Here is a 26,052-nt window from a genome sequence, read left to right as displayed (position 1 = left end):
GACAAGTACAGGTTTAAAATATTTAACACCACAGTATATACAATATATACAACAAACTTAATTTCATATAATGTGTCTTGTTTAAAATAAACAAATGAGAGAGAAAAATACTTAAGACTATGAATTTGTCAAAGGCTTGAATTCATAAATACTGTATAACTACTTACACAGAACAATATTTAAACACATTCCAAGATTTATATTTACTTGACTGGGAAATTCTTCAGAGGATATGAAACTTACTGAAAAATTATAAATATAAGCTACTACTGTATTTACAAAAAAATTGGCATCCAAATACCTATACTGTACTATGATGGTGAAACTTATAAATAGGTTATTCATCAATTGCATTAACATGAACAACAGCTTGTCCATCTGTGATAGTAGTAGTAGCATCACTGCGAACTTGTTGAAGGATAGATTGTAAGAGTTTGGGGTCCATGTCATGAGTTGCTACCACCTGTGGTCCCCCCAGCAGGTAATCTTTTAGGTAATCTGGGTGAACCTCCACTACAGAGTATGCTGCCTGTTGCTCTTCATTTGCTAGCAAATCAGCATCCATAGTTATTTCAGCCTCTTCTACAGTGGCCTGATTGCTTCCCTCCATGGTAGCCTCAGGAACAGAAGAAAGCATAGATATATCCACATTTTTTACCTCTTCCATACCCTCCATGTTTTCAACTGCTTCTGCATTTTCCAGGGAGTTCATTGCTTCAATCTGTGAAACATCTAAAATTTCATGAGCCTTGGCCAAGTGCTTTATCAGAGTGGTTCGTTGAGTGTAGCCCTTATTACATATACTACACTTGTAAGGATGTGAGCCAGTATGAAGTGACACGTGGCGCTCAAGCTGCAGCTGTGTGGTGAAGCCCTTACTACACACTGAACATAAAAATGGGTACTCTCCAGTGTGACGCATTTTGTGGTTAAGGAGATTCACTTTACTACGGAAAGGTTTGCGACATATATCACACTGGTATGGACGCTCTCCTGTGTGTTTGATTTTGTGTACAGCAACCTCAAACTTTTGTGCAAATCGTTTTCCACACACATCACATGCATGTGGTTTAACCTCCCTGTGCCTATATTTATGCTTTGTCAAATACTGTTTCTTGGCAAAAGATTTACCACAGTCATCACATGCAAAAGGCTTTTCAACCACCCTCTCCTCGTCCTCATGTTCTTCCATTTTTTCATGCACCATAATAACCTCTGGTTGTGGTACATTATCTGATTCAACCTGTTCTTGCTCTGGATCTGGTGCCTCTGTGAGCTCAGAATATGGTGTATTGGCTCCTTCAGGAAAGACCAAAAGTGGCTGTGAACCATCAACTAAAAACTGCTGTTGACTATTATCAACTAACAGCTGCTGGGTTGAATCCATAGCCTCACCAACCTCTCCCACTGTTTCAAACACATACAAGTGATGGGAATTATCTGCTGTTGTTACACTTTCTACTCCTGAGTTCATTATCATCATGCCTTGCATATGGCTTGCTTTGTGCTGATTCAAAAGCTCTGAGTTATAAAAACTCTCATCACATACATCACATCTTAATGCACTCACATCCTGGGCAGGATGTGAACGCTCATGACGTTTTAGATTTGATGAGCTACGGAATTCTTTTTTACACTGACTACACTTAAAGGGCATTTCTCCAGTGTGAATTAAGTTATGGTTCTTCAGTGCAAGACGAGATGCCAGTTGTTTTCCACAAAAACTGCATGGAAAGCTACGCTGACGTGAGTGAACATTGTGATGAGTATATAGGTATTTCTTCTTATCAAATACTCTACCACATATCTCACACATATAAAGATGGACCTCTACATTTCCATCTGTCTCAAGGCCTAGATTGGCATTCTGATATTGCTGTTGAAGGTGATGAAACTGTCTGTGCTTTTCAAGGTGATGCTCTCGCCGAAATTTGTGGTTGCAAATATCACACTTAAACATCTCCTCCCGAATGTGGTCCCGCATGTGTAGATTAAGACTACTGTTGTTTATGAAAGTCTTACCACAGTTACCACATTTAAATGGTCTTTCTCCAGAATGAATTCTCATGTGAATTTTGACTGATTCATGATTGGCAAAGTACTTGCCACAAGTTTCACATTGGTATGGCTTTTCTCCGCTATGCATTCTTTTATGCTTTATAAGCCGGCCACTCTGTGAACACCTGTAATCACACATATCACATTTGTATGGCTTTTCACCACTGTGAATACGCTTATGAGTGTTGTAATTACCACTTGTAGAAAAGCTCTTGCCACACTCACACTTGAATGGCTTGTCATCAATATGTTTCTTCTTGTGCATGATAAATAATGATCGCTTGTGAAAGTTTCGTCCACACTCATCACAGGTAAACATGAATGAATGCATGACCTTATGTCGAATTATATCACTCTTGTGCACAAACAATTTATTACACAAGCCACACTTTAGAAGTGGAGTGCCAGAGTGTAAAAGTTTATGGCGAACAAAGTGACTTTTATGTGCAAAATCAATACCACATTCATCACACTTGAGGATTAACGGAAGTGTACTTCCACTTATCATCTCCCCTCCCTCCTCTCCTTCCTCATGAATGAAGGGCAAATCAGGACCAGGACGAAGAGCTTCACGCAGATGCACATGAGAGTGTCTGATTAAAGTTAGTTTTGTGGCAAAAGCTTTCTTACAAATGTCACATTTCCAACTCTTCACTCCTTTGTGGGTTAATTTATGCTTTTGCAGATACCTTTTCTCACGAAATGTACGGTGACATACATCACATTTATAAGACGCTGATAGTTTATGTGTAAGTTTGTGAGTGAGAAGCGAGACATAAGATGGGAAAATCTTATGACAGTACTCACAATTATGCTCACCTTCACTCCTTAAATCTTTACTAATTTCTAAGTCTATTCTTTCTTCTTGCTTAATGCCACGACGTTGCTCTAATAACTGCTCCTCGACTTCTGATATTTCTACAAGACGAGATTTCACAGACTGGCCTGCATCTCCATGGCTATCAAGGTGATATCGAAGCAGGGCTGGAGTAAAGAAAGTTTTACCGCATAATTCACACTTATTTTGGTTTTTTAATCTGTGAGTCCACAATTTGTGTCTGACCAATGCTGCACTTTGTCGGAAACTCTTTAAACAAATGTCACATTTAAATGGTCTTTCACCAGTATGAACTAAAACATGCTTATCCAAAGCAGACTTCAGTGGAAAACCAGCACCACAAAGATCGCATTTATAGTTCTTTTCTTGTGTATGTCCTCTTTGATGCCTTACAAATTCTTGATGTTTTCTGAAGTTCTTTCCACAAATAGAACAAACATAAGGAAATTCCTCTGTTGGCAAAGTGTGTATTATAGATTGTTGTTCTTCAAAAATATGAAGCTGTTTGTGCTGCTCAAGTTGTTGTTCTGTAGCACAACCAACACTACATACATCACAGTACACTTCTTGATCACCAGTGTGAGAATTTGTGTAGTGATCACAGAGCACATCAACATCCGTGAATGATTCCTCACATATGCCACATTTGAATGGATTTGTAGGAAACTTGCTTTCAAGAGTTTCTGACTGTTTAGGTTCATCATACAGTTCAGAGGTTTTAGGTGCATACCCTTCATTGAGCTGTTCCCGAAGCTGTTCCACAATTGAAACTTCATCTGAAAATGGTTTCCCAGCAGCTTCATCTTCCTCTTTGACTTCAATGCCATCCCCGTGCACAGTGGTCATATGCTTTGTCAACGTTCTTTTGTAAGTGAAATTGGCTTGGCACACTGTGCATTTAAGTTCATCCTGAAGACCTCCAACAGGGTCACTAGATCTCTTGTGAACCTTTCTGTGCCGGTTGAGGCCACTGCTAGTGACAAAACCAAGACTGCAAATGTCACAGATAAATGGACGATTTGAAGTATGGGTTTTCATGTGAGTGTAGAGAGTATCACGGTGAGCAAAAGTGCGATTACACACTGAGCACTTGAATTGATGATTTTCTTCATGAATAGTTAAATGCTTTTTCAGCTGTGATGCCTGTGTAAATGCCTTGAAGCAATGCTGGCATTGATGAGGTCTCTCTCCTGTGTGTGTAAGAATATGCGTTTTAAGATGAGAGGAATCAACAAAACCTTTTCCACAGTAATCACAACGATGTGGCCTCTCTAATCCATGAACTTTGTGGTGAGCTTCCAGAGCTGTATGAGATGTACAAGTCTTGCCACACTGATCACACTCATATGGCCGAAGATTATGCTTCTGACGCAGGTGACGGATGTAGTCGCGTTTAAATTGGATAATGTCTCCACATTCTTCACACCTGTGACCATTGACACCAACATCATCTGAAATGAAGTTTTATGTAACTGAACTGTAACACTTTATATGTATTATATGTAAAACATGCACTCTTTATCATTGTTATACTGTATAACTTTTTATGCATTTATAGCAAAGTAGATAATGCAGATTTATCATAGAAAATAGAGCATCAAGTGTAATGAAATGCCACTTTCTGTGTGGCAGTTCAGTTGCTGTCTGGAGCTTATAGCACTTGTATTGCAGGACCACCCCTTTATTATCAGGTTCCTGACAATTTTGGGTCTACTGAGACCCAAATCCAGAATCTGGCTCTCTTTAATTAACATGTTCATTTCTGAAGCATGTTCCTTTGAGGAGAGCCAGAAAGAGATCCAACGTAGAAAGAGAATGCAGACGACACTATAAAAGAAGGAAAAAATAATGGAAATGCTTATGCAGACACGAATTTCCCGTCAAAGTAGGAATAATTTAAATAGGGAGACTGAAAAAAATCGAGCGGAAATTGAAACACTCATATCAAACTGAAAAAAGGCAGTTAGAACAGAAAGCAATTCAGGAAATAAAGAAAAATCCAAAATACTTCTTCACATATACAAAATCAAAAGCAAAAACCACTGCCAGTATTGGACCTATTCGTACAAGTGAAGGTTCATACACGGAGGATGACAAAGAAATTAGTGAAATCATAAAAAAGCAGTGTGAGGACATGTTTAGCACTCCAATAAACAACATGAAAGTGGAAGATCCAGACAATTTCTTTATGCAGGATATCCAAACCCCTGTAAATATAACTGATATCAACACGAGCGTACTAGACTTTGAAAGAGAAATTGAAAACATGCCCATGCACTCGGTCCCGGGTCCAGATTCATGGAATTCAATATTTATAAAAAAATGCAAAGTGCCAGTAGCACAGGCACTCAGTATAGTGTGGAGGAAGAGCTTGGACACGGGGGAGATACCAGATGCACTTAGAGTAGCAGACATAGCTCCTCCACACCAGGGAGGGAGCAAAGCATTGGCAAAGAATTATAGAACAGTTGCACTAATGTCACACATAATAAAAGTATTTGAGAGAGTGATTAGGAGTCAGGTCACCAATTTCATGGAGACCAATGACCTTCACAGCCCAGGCCAACATGGATTTCGAGCGGGAAGATCGTGCCTCTCACAGCTACTGGATCACTACGACAAAGTCACCGAGGCATTAGAATAGAAACAGAATGCTGATGTGATTTACACGGACTTCGCAATGGTTTTCGACAAATGTGACCATGGTGTGATAGCACACAAAATGAAGTCATTGGGAATAATCAGTAAAGTAGGACGCTAGATACTCAGTTTTCTGTCAAACAGGACTCGGTGAGTAACAGTTAACCATATAAAATCTAGTCCAAGTGCAGTTAAAAGCTCTGTACCTCAGGGTACAGTCCTTGCACCACTGCTTTTCCTTATTCTCATATCAGATATAGAATAAAAATACAAGTCACAGCTTCGTATCATCCTTTGCAGATGACACAAAAATCAGTATGAAAATTACCATGGCTGAAGACACTGAAAAACTTCAAGCTGATATTAATAAAGTTTTCGACTGGGCATCAGAAAATAACATGATATTTAACAGTGATAAATTCCAGGTACTCGGGTATGGTAAAAATGAAGACCTTAAAAATAACACAGGGTACAAAACACAATCAAATGTGCCCATAGTGGGAAAACAGCATGTAAAGGATTTGGGAATAATGATGCCTGACGACCTAACGTTTAGGGAACATAACCAAGCAAATATTGCGTCAGCCAGAAAAATGATCGGATGGATTACGAGAACTTTCAAATCCAGGGATCCTATCACAATGGTTGTACTCTTCAAGTCACTTGTGTTGTCCCGTTTTGAGTACTGCTCAGTACAGTACTCACCTTCCCCTTCAGAGCAGGAGAGATTGCTGAAATAGAGGGAATACAGAGAACATATATGACACGCATAGACGCGATAAAGCACCTAAATTATTGGGATCATCTCAAAGCCCTCCAAATGTACTCACTAGAAAGAAGACAAGAGAGATATCAAATAATATACACATGGAAGATACTGGAGGGCCAAGTACCAAATCTACACAGTAAAATAACAACGTACTGGAGTGAACGATATGGAAGAAAATGCAGAATAGAACCAGTGAAGAGCAGGGGTGCCATAGGCACAATCAGAGAACAATGTATAAACATCAGACGTCCACGGTTGTTCAACACCCTCCTAGCGAGCATAAGAAATATTGCCGGAACAACTGTGGACATCTTCAAGAGGAAACTAGATTGTTTCCTCCAAGAAGTGCTGGACCAACCGGGCTATGGTGGGTATGTGGGTCTGCGGGCCGCTCCAAGCAACAGCCTAGTGGACCAAACTCTCCCAAGTCAAGCCTGGCGTCGGGCCGGGCTTGGGGAGTAGAAGAACTCCCAGAACCCCATCAACCAGGTATCAATCAGGTAACCCTTGTGTTGCTAAGGGCTATTTAGGCTTTGTCACCCACAGGCACATAAAAAAAAAAAAAATCTTCCTAACCTGTTAATTTGTGTTCCCTGACCATGAGAAAGAAAAATTTAATTGTACTTACCAATGACGTAAATGAGCCAACAATATGAGCGATGACGTCACACCCTGCATGATTGCTCATGCAAGGTGCGTCCCGGAGGCGTCGCGCGAGGTCTTCAAGCAGCCAGAGTTGCCACAAATTTATTTTTGCCGCATTATATACAGTGTCTAGGCATATTTTATCACAAATTTTTTTCACTAATTGTGTTGCATATAATGTTACTTCATGTTCAATGATAATACAACTTGCATACATGAGTATACACATGTGCACACAAATGTTTTCAATTACGCCAATATAATATGTGTTCACATTTTTCATTATTATTATTTACACACATCCACGCACTATTTACAGGTTTTTGCACTATTATTGCATATTTAGAAGTCTTGGAGACAGCTATAGTCATTGAAGCAGTTGACAGCACACAATGGGACTGCACATGCTTCACACCATGTTTGCACCAGTTTACGTTTCTGTTCTCTTTTTTTTTTTTTTTTTGTTCTGCAAACTAAGCAATCACGTTGGCCTATTGCACGCTTTCCAGCTGGTGGCAAATGTTTTAGTCTGTGTGCTTGAAAGTCCTCCATGGAAGTGAGCCTGGGTGTAGCAGCATGCTGCAACACTGGGTTCATGATGGGTCTTTGTATGCCAGGAACATCTTTGCTAAACTTTGTTAGTAACTGTGTCACAAGTGTTAAACCAAATGAATGGAAACTTTGTTTACGTCCAGTTTCCATCAGATACATATTGTAGCTACTCAGCATGCTTATGTCAACATGATGGAAAAACACTTTTTTTGTCCACTTCAATGTTTTTCTAACACACTCGACAGTGCCCACCATCATGTCAGATTTATCAACCAAATGCATGTTGATATTATAATCAAGAACACAATCTGGTTTATATACTGGTTCTTGCGTTACTCAGTTCACCTTGCCACTGTTCACCATTGTACCATCATGAATGGTTGTCAGCAAGTTCACTTCTCTCTTGTCTTTCCACCTAACTGAGAGTATTTGATCACTTTTTCTTAGCTGGCAGTCACCAACTTCAAGATTACTGTCAAACACTGGCATTTCCCTTTTACTTGGCTTTACTGTGCCAACCATTCCAGTTCTATTTTCAATCAAGAACCTAGCTAGCAAGGACTTGTATAGTAGTTATCCGTGTATAAAATGTGGCCCTTGTTCATCCATGGTGCCATCAATGACTTCACCACACTACCTGAGAAACCATGTTGGTCGTTACCAGGAATGTCTACATTGCTAGCAGAATACAGAATCATGTGTAACACGTATCCAGTTTCACAATCACAAAGAACAAAGAATTTAAATCCAAATCTGTTGTGTTTGGAGGGAATATACTGCTTGAAGGCAACACATCCTTTGAAAAGCACAAGGAATTCGTTAATCGCCAGCTTCTGTGCTGGTACATAGAAATCTCTGTACTTTCCAATTACTTCATTCATAATGTGCCTGACTCTCGAAAGTCTATCATCCTCTGTCTGGTCTTCATTACTTGCAAAATGAAGACACCTGAGGAGTATCTGAAACCTGTCTTGGGACATATATTTCCCAAACAAAGGTGTTGGAACAGTCTGGTAATAATCCAATGATCTCTGACAGCGTGTTTAACAGTTTCATCAACATACATAGTGCCAAAAATACATACATTTCACCTACAGTAGTGTTTTTCCAACACTGTAATCGTGAAAATTCTGTTATATTTTTTCCAATGAGATGTGCCGCATGAAGATTCGTTTGATGTACAATATATTCCATGAGCGTCTTATCATAAAATGCTATAAAATAGTCTATTTCCCGCATGTCCTCATCAGTATCAGGGGAAAAGGTCTGTAATCCCAACGTCTTTATTGTCAAAGGCATAAATTACAGGAACAAAATCGTCACCATCACTCCACACAAGTACACCTGGTGCCCTGCGAGACGAAAGAGCGGCACGACGGCGAGAAATTGTTGCACACCATGGACCAGGAGTGAAGCCCGTCTAGGCAATGTATGGGTGCTACGTGAACGTGAGGTAAAATCATGTGAACATGAGGGTCTTGGTTCTTCATGTGGTGCCATGCGGCGGCGCTTGGCTGGGCGAGATGCTTCTGACACAACAAAATCTCGCTTGGTAACACCACTGGCACTAGCAACAGGCATGGTTATCTTCAGGTTATCTTGAGATGATTTCAGGGCTTTTTAGTGTCCCCGCGGCCCGGTCTTCAACCAGGCCTCCACCCCCCAAGAAGCAGGCCGTGACAGCTGACTAACACCCAGGTACCTATTTTACTGCTAGGTAACAGGGGCATAGGGTGAAAGAAACTCTGCCCATTGTTTCTCGCCGGCGTATGGGATCGAACCCAGGACCACAGGATCACAAGTCCAGCGTGCTGTCTGCTTGGCCGACCGGCTCCCTGGGTGCCCTGGTAGTACTATGCTCTGAATCCACTTCACTAAAACTAGAAAAAAAGAGTCACCTTTCTCTGACTCATCACCCAAAATATCCTCATACTCTAAATAAGCACAAGAACTGTGTGGTTGTGAGTGAATTGGAGTAGACACTGGGCGAGGTGGAACTGGTGAGCATGTAGGCCTCGCCCTGGGAGCAGGCTGTATCTCATATTCACTGTCTGTGCTACTATCATCAGTCAATTGTGTGTAGTCCTTATCAATGTCAGAGTCATCATCAGAAAATAATTCATTGGTTATTTGCTCTTGAGTAAGTGACTGCGTGCTGTGTGCCCGGGAGGCGTTTGGCCATGCACTCGCCATGGTGACTGCTGGGTAACTGAGGCCTCCCACGCGTTGGTGGCGAGAGCAGGATTTTTTTTACAAAATGGCGGCTGTTTACTGTAGCCCTTAGGCAGCGTATGCCCCCCCCCTACCTCGTTGGCCATTCAAATCTTGCGCGGTACTCCATCACATCATATGACATTATCTTGAGATGATTTTGGGGCTTTTTAGTGTCCCCGCAGCCCGGTCCTCGACCAGGCCTCCACCCCCAGGAAGCAGCTCGTGACAGCTGGCTAACACCCAGTTACCTATTTAACTGCTAGGTAACAGGGGAATAGGGTCAAAGAAACTCTGCCCATTGTTTCTCGCCGGCGCCCGGGATCGAACCCGGGACCACAGGATCACAAGTCCAGTGTGCTGTCCGCTCGGCCGACCGGCTCCCGTGTTGCGCAATTTTGCGTAAGTTACTCAACACGTCATATGACGTGTTGTGTAGTTTAAGGGTTAAAGAGGTTAGGGACACACATATGGGATCAAAGATTGCCTTACAATAAAGATGAACTGACCGAGAAAAAAGGTGAAACAAAACAATCCATTACTGTATGAGAAATTAATGAAATCAAAGAAAGCAAGGTAAACTATACTGCAAGAGCTCACTAATCTGGACCCCATTAACCTGGACTTTTGGGTAATCCAGCCAAAATCAAATCCAAGTTTTTGTCTGCAAAACTTCAACAACTTGGACAGAAATCTGGGTTACTGGGAGTTTGGGTAATCCAGCCAAAATCAAATCCAAGTTTTTGTCTGCAAAACTTCAACAACTTGGACAGAAATCTGGGTTACTGGGAGTTTTTGCTGGATTACTTAATAACACTGGAAGACCTATGCTCACAAGAAACCAAGGGCCTTCAACCAGCAAAGCCTCAGCAGCAGGCAGTCAAAACTGACCTTGCCAATCTCATGTACAGTAATTTTAGTGTTGTGTTGTGTTAATAAATGAACATTATTGTAAAGAATAAGAAAAATATAATACCAATAGTATATCAAATAATAATTATTTCTAAAAATTGTATGTCTAGGTTGTACAGTGTGTTTCCCTGCTAAAATGGGTATTTATTTTCACTTATGTATCAAATCTGATAGAGAGGAGGTCTATGGGAGGGTTCTGGATAGAAACTGCCACCTGAGGACCACATAAAGAACACTGCAAAGAGCGTATGCTACACTTTCCAATACATTGATGGTATATTCCTTAACTGGACACTAATTATGGTAGCCCTTGGAAATGGATAAATGAGAAGTGTGTTAACTGCAGTAGTTCTGGTGTTAAGCTCTGTGGAGGGAACATTTGAACTTAAGTGAGCAGTAACTGTTTGGTCCATGCAAGAGGGTAGAATACATAAATTAACTATGCTATGATGTGAGCAAATCATAGTGAACATTCATTGAAGTAGCAGTAGCCCAATAAAGGGGTAGAATAATTCAAATGAATTATGCAGTGTGAGGATGGTGTAACAAGCACTATTATAAGAACCAGAACAAGTGACAGTTATTCCTCTTAGAGAGAGACCCCTATGTGAATAATAGATTTTTTATTGTGTTTGAGGTGCTGACAACAAATACAGAATGAACTGAGCAGTGTCAATTGGTCATGGTAGCATGCATTCAGCTGAATCAAGAAAAACAAAGCTTGCGATATAATGCGCGAAGCTGTGAGATGCAGCATTACATTGCCAATGGGATGATGGAAGAGCCTAGTCAGGACAACCTGTGGACAGGGAAAGGAACTATCAGGAGAAAGTGCCAAGCCATTATGGCTATATAGCACTTGGAAAGGATCAGGATAAGTATTTGGGATGGGACAGGGGAAAGGAATGGTGCCCAACCACTTGGATGGTCGGGGATTAAACGCCGACCTGCATGAAGCGAGACTGTCGCTCTACCATCCAGCCCAAGTGGATGGGCACAGTCTGAGGAAATAATTCCTTATTGGGAATACAATTATTAGTGTTCTTCAGATGAATTTTAATGCAGTGCCCTTAAGAAAAATATTTAATAATATATTTGCATTAGAGAGAGAGATAAAGATATAAAGTTTGATGTCTATGCATAGCTTTCTGAAAGGAGATTTATTTACATTGATTACAGTATAACCATTCACTTATCTTCCAATGAGTGAAAATGATAAATATATTTGTGTATTACAGAATAGATAAATGGTGACAATAGGACCTAAGTGCCAAATTATCAAGTAGTGATTTCTATGCCATTACATATTTAAGAGGCAGTGTTAGACACAGTATATAATATTCCTATTTTATTTTTTTATTTTTTGTACTAGCTAGAAAAAATGTTGGTGTTTCAAGAGTCCCTTTCTTCATACCATAATGAGTGATGCTTGGATGGTAGAAATCTGTCAAAACAAGCTGGTGACCAGTAATTCACAACTGTTAGTTCTAGCATCCTAGAACCAGTAAGAAGTAGCAAGATGCTGATAGATGCACAGCGCCTGTATCAGTGTTGAGGGGAATCTAGCACTCAAATGTGAAGTACTTGGTGAGTAGTTTCAATATGAACATTTAGAATAAAAATGCGACTTGGTGTGCCAAAGTAGGCTCAATTCTTCTTAACACTTTCGTCCAGCGGCGACGCAGTCTGTGTCAATAAATAAATTAACGGATGTCTGCTGGTGACGCATGCTGCGCAAAATTTTTAAATATTTGTTAAGATTGCATTTATTGTTCAATTATTATGGGACTAGTTTTAAAATGCGCAATATAAACGATTTCATGCCAAAATGAATGACATAGCACAACAATTGAGGTCAGAACACTGGAAAGATTATAAATACTTGTGTGGTGATGAGCATCCAAAAATTAAAAATATTTGGTAAAATTAAATTTATTATTCGATTATTATGGGACTAGTTTATAATGCACACCTTTAGATTGTGAATAATTTGATACCATAATGAACGATGTAGCACAACAATTGAGGTCAGAACACTGGAAAGATTATAAATACTTGTGGTGATGAGCATCCAAAATATACTAGTACTGTATTTGTTAAAATTTCTTTTATTGTTCAATTATTAAGGACTAGTTTTATAATGCGCACCTTTAGATTGTGAACAATTGGATACTTAAATGAACGACGTAGCTCGAAAATTGAGGTCAGAACACTGGAAAGAGTACATATGTTAGTGTGGGTGAGTGCTCCCAGGAAACGCCAGGCCCACCTTGGGGTGGGTTTGGGCGCACGTGCCAGATGAGCAAAAGTGTTAACTGGGCAATCGGAGCCCAACAAGTCTCTCTGGGTAGTTGCGGCTCCTGTAGGGACTGAACAGATTAATGTTCTTTACTACCTTCCCTTGATGAAACTGATGACACCTAATGCATCTGTTCACCTAGCAATGAGTAGGAACTCAAGAGTTAGTCAACTTGTTGTGGGGATGCAATCTGGGCAGGGGGTCAGTCATTCGACCTTGGGTGGGGACCTCAACATAAGCCTGATGTATATGAATACACTATGGCTGCCTGTCTCCAACACAACGAATTATTATATTATTATTATTTCTTTGAGTTTTAATGAATGTACCTCTCTTCATCATTCTGAGCAAGTCTGAGTGATTTCCAGTGGCTCTCAAGCACCCATTATCACCCAGCAAGGATGCTCTGAAACTCTCTGAGGCACCTGGTGCTAGAATATCATCCTACTTGACTGTTTGTGATTTTGGTCAATAGACACATGTAGATCTTACCTTAGGAGGCAACAGAATGTGATGTCTCAGAAAAAGAAATTCACAATATTTTACTCAATATAATAATGTATAAATAAAATTAACTTACCAGTTGTAAGATCCATATCCTCTTCTGTCTGAGTACCTTCTGAAAATGACAAATAAAGCTTAAAAATAAAGTGAATTACAGTACTGTTCATATTATTTATTATATATATATATATATATATATATATATATATATATATATATATATATATATATATATATATATATATATATATATATATATATATATATATTATATATATATATATATATATATATATATATATACATATATATATATATATATATATATATATATATATATATATATATTAGTATATTTTGGTAGCAGTCTTTCCTGTAGACATATATTATTAAATATGACCGAAAAAGTAAGATTAATAATTCTAACACGAATTTTCTCAATCTTTCGTACATTTCTTTTCACTGTTGGAGGTAAATCAAAAATCAATTCTCCAAAATTCATTTTTATTTCTAGTCTGACGCGACACGAGCGCGTTTCGTAAAACTTATTACATTTTCAAAGACTTTAGTTTACAAATACACAACTGAATAGAACTTACGCATCTCCGATTTTATATCTACATTTTAGTGAGGTGGATGAGGTGAGGTGGCATTAATAGGGTATTAATTTCATCAACACAAGACAGAACAAGAGGTGGCATTAATAGGGTATTAATTTCATCAACACAAGACAGAACACGAAACAATGGGTATTGAATAGAAGTGTTTGTAGAAAGCCTATTGGTCCATATTTCTTGATGCTTCTGTATTGGAGCGGAGTCTTGAGGTGGGTAGAATATAGTTGTGCATTAATTGGCTGTTGATTGCTGGTGTTGACTTCTTGATGTGTATATGTGTATTACACATCAAGAAGTCAACACCAGCAATCAACAGCCAATTAATGCACAACTATATTCTACCCACCTCAAGACTCCGCTCCAATACAGAAGCATCAAGAAATATGGACCAATAGGCTTTCTACAAACACTTCTATTCAATACCCATTGTTTCGTGTTCTGTCTTGTGTTGATGAAATTAATACCCTATTAATGCCACCTCTTGTTCTGTCTTGTGTTGATGAAATTAATACCCTATTAATGCCACCTCACCCCATCCACCTCACTAAAATGTAGATATAAAATCGGAGATGCGTAAGTTCTATTCAGTTGTGTATTTGTAAACTAAAGTCTTTGAAAATGTAATAAGTTTTACGAAACGCGCTCGTGTCGCGTCAGACTAGAAATAAAAATGAATTTTGGAGAATTGATTTTTGATTTACCTCCAACAGTGAAAAGAAATGTACGAAAGATTGAGAAAATTCGTGTTAGAATTATTAATCTTACTTTTTCGGTCATATTTAATAATATATATATATATATATATATATATATATATATATATATATATATATATATATATATATATATATATATATATATTATATATATATATATATATATATATTATATATATATATATATATATATATATATATATATATATATATATATATATATATATATATATATATATATATATATATATATATATATATAAGCCTATACTTGCATAAACCACAAGTGAAGATAAATAATCTTTGGACAACACCCACCAGTGGGACTCGAACCCAGAAAGCACAACTACCTTCCAGTAGCTGGCATAACTAGTATGCTTTAACCCACTACGCCATCAGACCTTACAAAAGAAGTAGATAGTTCGAGATATATATATCTCAAACATCTCCACCTCCCGAAGGCACCAGATGAGTGAGGGGTCAGTCTGCATTTTTCGTCAAGCCACTGTCAATGTGAGAGAACTCGTGTCCAGCTTATAAGCCTATACTTGCATAAACCACAAGTGAAGATAAATAATCTTTGGACAACACCCACCAGTGGGACTCGAACCCAGAAAGCACAACTACCTTCCAGTAGCTGGCATAACTAGTATGCTTTAACCCACTACGCCATCAGACCTTACAAAAGAAGTAAATAGTTCGAGATATATATATCTCAAACATCTCCACCTCCCGAAGGCACCAGATGAGTGAGGGGTCAGTCTGCATTTTTCGTCAAGCCACTGTCAATGTGAGAGAACTCGTGTCCAGCTTATAAGCCTATACTTCTTTTGTAAGGTCTGATGGCGTAGTGGGTTAAAGCATACTAGTTATGCCAGCTACTGGAAGGTAGTTGTGCTTTCTGGGTTCGAGTCCCACTGGTGGGTGTTGTCCAAAGATTATATATATATATATATATATATATATATATATATATATATATATATATATATATATATATATATATATATATATATATATATATATATATATACATACATATATATATATACATACATACATATATATACTCACACACATACATATATACATATACACACTGTGGTACCTCGGAATACGAGTGTCCCTGTATACGAGTTTTTGGGAATACGAGCAGGATTTGCTCGGAAAATTTGCCTCGGAATGCGAGGGTTACCTCGGAAGACGAGGGTGTTGATACGCTTACAGGTCGACTAGCGCATGGTGGCACGGCAATCGCGCCCAGTGACTATCCCACCTGAATTCTTCACAAGGATTTACAGTTTTTTGTCGGATTTTTGGTCATCTGAGCATAAAAGTTGTTATTATATATCTTGCCATAGGTCCCAAGAAAGCCAGTGGTAAGGTTCAACCTAAGAAAATAGTTGTTAGTACTGTAGAGGCAGTAGAGGATGTCCCTTCGTCAGTGAAGACTAACATTAGTACAGTGGGGCCTCGATTTACGATGGTAATCCGTTCCCAGAGACGTATCGTAAGTTGAAGCGATTTTTCCCGTAAGAAATAAAGGAATTTGAATTAATCCGTTTCCTGCCCTCCAAAATATTAACTTACAAATACATTTTATACTGAATACAATTTTTTTTTCTCTAACTACAATACAATACATATGTTTATCTTACCTTTATGGAGGACTCTTGATGGCGTATGGAAGATGGTGATGCAGGGGGAGGAGTAGAGGTGTTACTGTTTGGAAGGAGAGTCCCCTTCCATTATAACATCAGGCAGTGATGACTTTTCTGGGATACACACTCTGGCATGTTTTGCCTGCATACCACTAGGACCTGCTTGTGGCTCACTGCTTGCTTGTCTTACTAAGAATCTGTCTAAAGACACTTGTTTTTCCCTACATTTTAACACTTGTCTGTAGTAAGACATCACATTGTCATTTAAAGGTCAATGCAATGGCCTGCTACAGCTTTATCTGGGGGAGTTTTTTCAACAAAGCTTTGCAGTTCTTCCCATGCTTCACACATTTTCTTAATGAGGAAGGGACATCCTCTACTGCCTCTACTCACAACTATTTTCTTAGGTTGAACCTTACCACTGACTTTCTTGCGACCCATGGCGTGATATATAATAATAATCAGTTTTATGTTTGAAAAGCAAAAAATCACCACTAAAACGGAATTTCTTACAGGCATGATCGTCACTAAGCGGGCAGCTCTAGTAAACTGAGGCAGGTCGGCCTGCATGACCGGGAACCACGCGCTCGTTCGGCCCAAACGTGTACCAACAAATATTGTTAGTCGACGACACTATTGTAAGTTGTGTCGCATTTTTCGATCAAATTTACATCGTAACTCGAAATTATCGTAAGTCGAGGTGCCACTGTACTTGATACATATCTCGTCATCAGTGTAATCATCTCTGTCAACTTATATTGTAGTTATATGTTGATATAAATTTTTGCCACATTGTACCTTTTCATCTTACCTGATATTTTAGATTTAAGAGCTGCCCAAAATGCTATGTGTGTGTTAGTTTCTTTGCAAGAATGTAAAAATACTAATCTTATGTAAACTCACAAACCCATTGTACCTTCTTGTAAATAACAATTATTATTATTATTATTAATCATCAAAAATAAGCAAGTGGAGAGTATCCCAATTAAGCAATTTGTTTCAATTATGAACTTATGTGGCAGGAGGTTGCAGGTCTGTTGAGTATTAGAAAATAGGGACATAAGTTCAAAATGGTTGGGAACTACTGGTACGGACATTTTCATCTATGAGAATCTGTCATTAACCACCTCCTCTTTAGCACTGATGTGCTTTAGTAGTTTCATAAGTAGTACAAAAATAACTGGAAGATAGGATACTTAACTGAGACACTGAACAAATACTGAAGATATAAACAACATGAGACTGACCTGTAGTTGTATGGTCATGGAATTCACTCTGATGCTGAGCTGCTGGTGGCGGTGGAAGCATGGTGATCACCATCTCCCCGGTCTCAGGCCTTTGGAATGTGATAAGCAAGTTGTGCTTTTCTGCATCTGTTAATTCTCCATCTGTCATGCTAGTGACCAAGTCACTGGCACCAACCTCAGTCATGTGGGCAGTATCCATGGCTCCTCCTAGAATGTGGTGCTGATTGTCTGGCTCCAACTTGATCATTGTTGAAGAACATGGCCAATGCTTCCTTGGGCGCCCTATTAAGAGAATTCTTAAATAATACCAAAATTATATGAAAATACTTCTAATAACACTTCCAATAAAATACAAAGCAAATTACTGACAAAATCAGATTGTAAAATCAGAATAAATTAAATAGTAATTTATTTTACAAAAATTATGAAAAATTCAGTGTTGATTAAAATATAACATCTCATTCTGGTGTGTCCCTCAAATGGGTCCCACCTGGGTCCCACCTGGAACTTTCCAAACCTTGAGTACCACACCAGGGTACTGCATTACCGTCACTGGATAGAAAACATGATGGAAACCCCACCTGAGCAAGCTTCATTCATGAAAGGACCCTTCTGGAAACCTGTGGTCATACTCTTTGCTATAAGGGGCACTGAAAGCTGAAGATGAATATGATGATTTACATCACAAGACCAAAAGAACAGAATTTCTACTTCCAGAGAAACATGAAGTTCACAACCCAACAACCAGAAGTGAAGGCCAATAAAGACAGCCTTTAAAAAGGATGTGCTCATGACCCAGAATGAGCACATCATCACTGGGTCATGGTTAGCAAGGACTACCTCACCTTTGACTAGGGCTGACAGATTCACTGTCCCCAACAAGGAGAAACCACCATTTATTGATGAATTACAGAATTATAGCCCAACAAATACATGTGTGCAGTCTACCAAAAGTCCTACATTTTTCTTGTTGCAATTGATCAATGCAATCATACGATACTACTGTAACAGAATGCTTCTATTACTTCCAGCTCTCCAGTATACAGTACTCAGTTCCATTCAAGTGGGAATCCACTGTACTTGTAACATTAATAAAGGCATTACACTCAATAAGGTTGTCTCTACACACTTTACACTGGGTGGTATAATAAAAGTTTCACTACCTCGTTTGCCTGGCCCTGATGTTCCTCTTGTTCGCGGTGCAGGTGGTGGTCGACGATATGTCAGGTAGTCGGGGGAAAAGTCATCTTCCTCACCCATAGAGAAGTCATCATCGTCATTTTCGCGCTTCTTTAAGGCTTGAATCATTTTCTCATATCTTAAATTAAATCATAATACTGTATACCACTACAAAAAATTATACTAATAATCTTTATATGATTTCAATAATAATTTGTAAAACCTGCTAAAGTATTTGTACAGTAATTCTAATACTATATGAATACTCCTTACAAGAATATTCCATATTTTCAGTATTGCAATGCACCTATATAAAACATTTAAAGTTTCCAGCAAAGTACAGTATCATAGGAGTCCTGTTCACAAGAAGTGTTTACTTTATCTATATACTATACAGTAAAGCATTTCTACCCAGTGGGACAAGTGCTTCCAGAACAACAGCATTCAACTTACCGTAATCCTCTCCGTCTGGGTGGCAGTTTTCGCTTATTGGGGTCAACCTCCTCTTCTTTCTTAAGCTCATAATCTAATGGTTCCTGCTTCAGGGTTCCCATCTCCAACACTCGCAGTTCTTGCAATCCATCATTCCCGTCTACACCTGCCAGCTCAATTGTTGGAGCATTTTCTGACAATTCACTTTCTGTAAAATGTTGAAACAAATATAGTCAATTATGAACATTAATCTATGCTACAGTATTATGATACAATTACATTTAACAAATTTCATGTAAATTAACTACTCACTAAAATGTACAACACTTTAATTTCACAGAAAAAATTATTTGTCAAGAAGTTTGTACTATTCTTTAATATAATACTGCTCACTACAATTGAAACACAAATTTTGAAACATTGCAAAGTTAGTTCAGTTTTCCTGTAAAGGGATAAGGTACTTTAATTCCAGCTGATACAATTGAAAATTCACTATCTACCTTCCAAAATACATAATTTGATTACTTTTATTTTACCAAATTAACAGCAATAACTCTAAATATGCAAATATGCATCTGTCATCAAAATTGTCACTTTGTCAATGTGGAAAAGAAGAATATAATAAATAACTATTTGTCTGGTAATGTAGGTGTACACGGTAGCTTGGTAGAGGGGTCAATGAGTGCACTATCACAGGATAAGCAATTTGTTGACTCAAGGTATATGGCTGTGGATTCGAGTGATCAAGATGGATCATTATGTTTGTGACGTCACTTATCAGTTTACATAATGTATTTTTGTGTTGAATAACTTGATTTATGTACACATGACTGACAAAGGCAGCAATTATATGTACGTAATTTCTGTATATGGACATACAATATAATACAGTATATTGCATATATTATATTGTATACCCATATGTACATTGTGTACACCCTATATGTAATATAGGTGTATATATAATATATACACCTATATTACACATGTAAACCAGTTCCTGGAATAGCTCATGCCAAACTCCTTTGCTGCTATTCTGTCTAGGAACAATGCCCAGAAACAGATTCAAACAAAGGCGGAAAAGACTAAATTGTGATCTGACAATATTTGTAAGTCATTAGTAAGTGATAGCCTCATCACAATTAAATCTGACTGCAGAATTTTTCTATAGGTCTTGGGTTACTCCATTACATCCATAAAGATGTACAGTATTATAACCATATTCACATTGATTGTATAAAAAACCAGCGATGAATTTAATGAAAAGCCCTTTTCTGGGTGAGCCCCGGAGGCTACCTGAAGCTATCGGGCTAATATGCGATACATTAGACCAGGGCTTTATTCAATGGAATTCTGCCTACCGGGGACCATGAGCCAGAACCTGGCCCCATTGGGTTCTACCATTGTCTGAACTGTCTGAATAATGTATCGCATATTAGCCCAATAGCTCCAGGGAGCCATAGAGGTTCCCCACAGAAAACTGGGGAAAAATTGCTAAAATTAAGAAATGATGATTTACTTCGTTGGCTCAGGGATCCACATATGATATAAAAGACCTTTAAGAATTAATGGAATTATTATTTCTAAAAATTAAAATTTAATGGGTAAAACTGTTTATATTTTAGCACTATAATGTGTATAATTTCACCAACCTTGGTCATCCTGTTCTTCATCCAATCGAGTATCTGGTCCAGTGTGTATCATGCGGGCTCCATGAGGTCCTTCAAGCAACGTCTCGACCTGATGGTGAGGGATTCTTTACTTCGCAAGTTAAGAATTTATAATTTGCTTTAAAATTTACTTTTTTTTCCAGTAAAGAATTCGGCCACAATAATTTTTTAATTACAAGGAGGTTCATATGAATTATGAATTAAAAACATACAAAAGTTTATTCTATCTCCAGTAGCATGATTTACACAATGTAGATAACATTAAATTAATAATTTAATCATTTTAACTTAATAACAATAATTCCTTGTGATCAGGAAGCCAGCATATATATATACATGTTAGGCTTATATGAAGATGTAAGATGTACATTGGGTCCCGGTAGTACAGTTGGGTTCATTCTCGACACACAATCGATAATTCTGGTTTTGAATCCTGGGCGGGACAGAAATGGTTGGGCACATTTCCTTTCACCTAATGCCTCTGTTTATCTAGCAGTGAGTAGGTACTCAGGAGTTGTCAGGTTGTTGTAGGGTTGCATCCTGGACGGGTCAGTAATTCGGCTTTGGAGGGGACCTCGATAAAAGCCAAACATGTATGCATGCACTCTGGCTTCCTGTCTCCTGACACAGTGAATATTTATATTGAGGTCCCCACCAAGGTCAAACTGCTCACCCCCCACCTCCCCTGAAATATGGAACCCCCACAACAAGCTAACTAGTTTCCTGGGTACCTATTTACTGCTAGATGAACAGATGCATTAGGTGATAGGACATGTGCTCAATTATTTCTGCCCCACCCAGGATTCAAACCCGGAATTCCCTATTGTGAGTCGAAAATGATCCTATCTGTACGACTGGGACCCTACATTAAATTAAGTACAGTAAATTGTTTTGTCTTCTATTTTTATAGGCTCAGTATTAATACTTTCACTCGCGGTGCAGGTGCACCGCAGATTTTGATGTCGTGCTCCCGGCGGAGCAGGCGAGCGTGCGGCGACACTGAAATGTGTATACTCGTTTCAGTTTTTTCACCTTAATTCTCGTGCTATGTCGTGCGTTTTTATATCATTGTGTTCGCAATAGAATTCCCTACAGGGGTATATGCATATAAGGTCCAAAAGCCCGTCGTGACTCCCTGCAGCAAGCCTAAAGTTGGCAAAGTTACCCATGAGCGCACAAAATCAGTAAAATGTGTATACTCGTTTCAGATTTCACACCTTAATTCTCGTGCTACGTCGTTCGTTTTGGTATCAATGTGTTCGCAACTGAATTCCCTACAGGGCTTTATGCATTTAAGGTCCAAAAGCCCGGCGTGACTCCCTGCAGCAAAGCCAAAAGTCAGCCAACTGTTACCTGTGAACGCGCACCAACTTGCACATCGCAACCTAATGTGTATACTCACTTAGTTTGATAACATCAATTTTCGTGTTACGTCTTTCATTTTGGTATAAAATTGCTTTATAAAGGCGCATATTTTAAAACTAGTCCCATAATAATAGAACAATAAATGGAATTTTAACAAATATTTTAAATTTTGGACGCTCATCACCACAAATTTATTTAAATCTTACCAGTGTTCTGACATCAATTTTTGTGTTACGTCTTTCATTTTGGTATCAAATTGTTCACAATCTAAAGGCACGCATTTTAACACTAGTCCCATAACAATAGTACAATAAATGGAATTTTAACAAATATTTTAAAATTTGGACCACAAAAGTATTTCTAATTTTTCAAGTGTTCTGACCTCAGTTGTCAGGCTACATCATCATTATTGTATCAAATTGTGCGCAATCTAAAGGAGCTCATTTTGAAACCACTCCCAGATTGATCGGATAAAATATAAAATTTTAACAAATATTTTAAAATGATGGACACAAGCACGAGTCCACCGCTCGGTATCGGGAGAAAAAATTATGGGCTCAAGTACGAGTCCACAGAGTGCAATAAGTGTAAAAATTAATATTTTTAGAAATTTTAACAATTACTAAAGTTGACATTGTCTTTATGATATGATACTGAATAAATGAAAATGAGCCTACCATTTTATTGTGGTACAGTATACTGAATAATGCATAGTTATAATGATCAACATTTGCCTACAATTATTACTTTCCTGGAGGGTCAAAAAGTGGCTTCCTGTTGTTACGCACACTAAGATAGCTCCACATTGTTAAGTCGCATCAGCTCTTGCGAGTCATTAAAAAGATTACTGGAGAGGGAGGCCAAAACTTGACCTCTTCAATGAGATGCAGAGAGCAGGGAATACATGATTACCCTCACCAAGAAATCAAGCCCCAGAAAGAGCAAAGCAAACAGAGAGCAGCAAGGTCTAGAGTAAAGAGAACAAACAACACAGCAAATAATCCACCTAGTAATTAGGTCAATGCCCCATCCTCTCCACCAGTTACTGCTGCTCATCATCAGGAGGTAGTACCGCTGGAGCTGCTGCTTCCATGTCAACAAGCCATCACTCATTCTACTGATGACTGCTCCATAGTCACCAATTTGCCAAGTCTCAGATTTTCCTAGATAAGTGTTGGCCATCCTTTTTCCCATGGGGTCCCATTTGCTTGTGTATCTTTCCAATCTTTAGTACAGTATTGTATCAACGTCGGTGTTCATCAGTGTTCAGTGTTCCGTATTGCATCAACATCGGTGTTCCTCAGGGCAGCATACTTGGCCCTCTCCTCTTTCTCATCTGCATTAATGACCTTCCAAATGCCTCCCAACACCTCAAACCAATTCTATTTGCTGACAACACAACCTTCATTTACTCCAGTCCTGACCCCCTTGCTCTAAATGCCACAGTAAATACTGAGCTAAATAAAGTCCATCTTTAGCTAACGGCCAACAAACTCACCCTTAATATTGACAAAACTTTCTATATTCTGTTTGGCAATAAATCCTCTAATCAAATAAATCTCAAAATAAACAATACCCAAATTTGTAACAAATTAGATGGCAAATTCCTTGGCGTTCTCATTGACCACAAGCTGAATTTCCAGGGACACATTCTAAATACTAGTATATCAAAAAGTTTCAAAAACTGTTGGCATTCTTTCTAAGATCAGATATTATGTCCCCCGCCATGCCCTCGTGACGCTCTATTACTCCCTCATCTATCCATATCTCAAACTATGGTATTCGTGCTTGGGGTTCTACTACCCAAATCATTTACGTCCTCTAATTACTCAACACAAAGCTGCTATTAGGACAATATCCAACTCTGGCCCCAGACATCACTCGGTACCCCTACTCAAATCTCTGAATATGTTAGATATTAAGTCACTGCACATTCTCTCATGTATATTATACATATATATAAAATGCTGAACTGTAATGCCAATCCTGACCTCAAAAGCTTTATTGAAGGTTGTAACAGATCCCATGAGCACCACACCAGAAATAAATTCAGTTTTGATATTCCAAGAGTACGACTTAATCAAACTAGAAATGCTCTACAAATCAAGGGACCCAGAATGTGGAATGACCTTCCAACCATGTTAAAGACTGTACCTCTCTCAACCAGTTTAAGATAAAAACGAAGCACTACCTAATAAATTCCCTGTAACCTACCTTACCCCCCTATTGTCAACCCATGTCTGTTTTCTTAAACAACGCTGTTTGTCGACCTAATTGTATTTGTGCTGCGTTTTCAGCCATGTTTCCCCCTTTTTTATCTTTATTTTATTTGTACTCAACACATTTTATTATTATACTCAATTAGTATTAAGTTTTAGTCATTAATGTTTTTCCTGCCCGAAACGCTTTGCGTAATAGTGGCTTTAGGCATTGTATGTACTAGCTCCATCTATAAATCGATCAAATTATGTAAAATCTCTTGAATGTATGTACCTTACCTGAATAAACATTTTATTTTATTATTTATTTTATTGTATTAGCTTCACATGTGTGTGTTTACAAGTCTTACTTGCTATGTGAACTGTGGCTACAATTTACCTCAAGCTGCATGTGATTAGGGCTACCCTTCCTTAAGCAATCACAGGAGATGCCCTGCACTGATAGGGGCATCTCCTGTGATTGCTTAAGGAAGGGTAGCCCTAATCACATGCAGCTTGAGTAAATTGTAGCCACAGTTCACATAGCAAGTAAGACTTGTAAACACACACATGTGAAGCTAATACAATAAAAAAAATAATAAAATAAAATGTTTATTCAGGTAAGGTACATACATTCAAGAGATTTTACATAATTTGATCGATTTATAGATGGAGCTAGTACATACAATGCCTAAAGCCACTATTACGCAAAGCGTTTCGGGCAGGAAAACATTAATGACTAAAACTTAATACTAATTGAGTATAAATAATAAAATGTGTTGAGTACAAATAAAAATAAAGATAAAAAAGGGGAAACATGGCTGAAACGCAGCACAAATACAATTAGGTCGACAAACAGCGTTGTTTAAGAAAACAGACATGGGTTGACAATAGGGGGTAAGGTAGGTTACAGGGAATTTATTAGGTAGTGCTTCGTTTTTATCTTAAACTGGTTGAGAGAGGTACAGTCTTTAACATGGTTGGGAAGGTCATTCCACATTCTGGGTCCCTTGATTTGTAGAGCATTTCTAGTTTGATTAAGTCGTACTCTTGGAATATCAAAACTGAATTTATTTCTGGTGTGGTGCTCATGGGATCTGTTACAACCTTCAATAAAGCTTTTGAGGTCAGGATTGGCATTACAGTTCAGCATTTTATATATATGTATAATATACATGAGAGAATGTGCAGTGACTTAATATCTAACATATTCAGAGATTTGAGTAGGGTACCGAGTGATGTCTGGGGCCAGAGTTGGATATTGTCCTAATAGCAGCTTTGTGTTGAGTAATTAGAGGACGTAAATGATTTTGGGTAGTAGAACCCCAAGCACGAATACCATAGTTGAGATATGGATAGATGAGGAGTAATAGAGCGTCACGAGGGCATGGCGGGGGACATAATATCTGATCTTAGAAAGAATGCCAACAGTTTTTGAACTTTTTTGATATACTAGTATTTAGAATGTGTCCCTGGAAATTCAGCTTGTGGTCAATGAGAACGCCAAGGAATTTGCCATCTAATTTGTTACAAATTTGG

General features: G+C 38.4%; 1 protein-coding gene across 1 annotated transcript; it reads right to left on the bottom strand.

Annotated features, from left to right (window-relative positions):
- LOC138366643 (zinc finger protein 62-like) lies at positions 1-21,016 on the bottom strand. Its single transcript, XM_069327831.1, has 6 exons — positions 20,933-21,016; positions 19,302-19,488; positions 18,833-18,987; positions 17,670-17,951; positions 13,505-13,543; positions 1-4,347 (listed from the first exon to the last, which is right to left on the bottom strand). Exons 1-6 carry the CDS (start codon positions 20,982-20,984, stop codon positions 338-340), a joined length of 4,725 nt encoding a protein of 1,574 aa, XP_069183932.1. The 5' UTR covers positions 20,985-21,016; the 3' UTR covers positions 1-337.
- Positions 21,017-26,052: the final 5,036 nt, after the last annotated feature.

This window comes from Procambarus clarkii, chromosome 20 (assembly GCF_040958095.1).
Source record: "Procambarus clarkii isolate CNS0578487 chromosome 20, FALCON_Pclarkii_2.0, whole genome shotgun sequence".
Taxonomy (NCBI): domain Eukaryota; kingdom Metazoa; phylum Arthropoda; class Malacostraca; order Decapoda; family Cambaridae; genus Procambarus; species Procambarus clarkii.
Note: the sequence above shows the minus strand (reverse complement) of the source record. Positions and strands in the feature narration are given on the sequence as shown.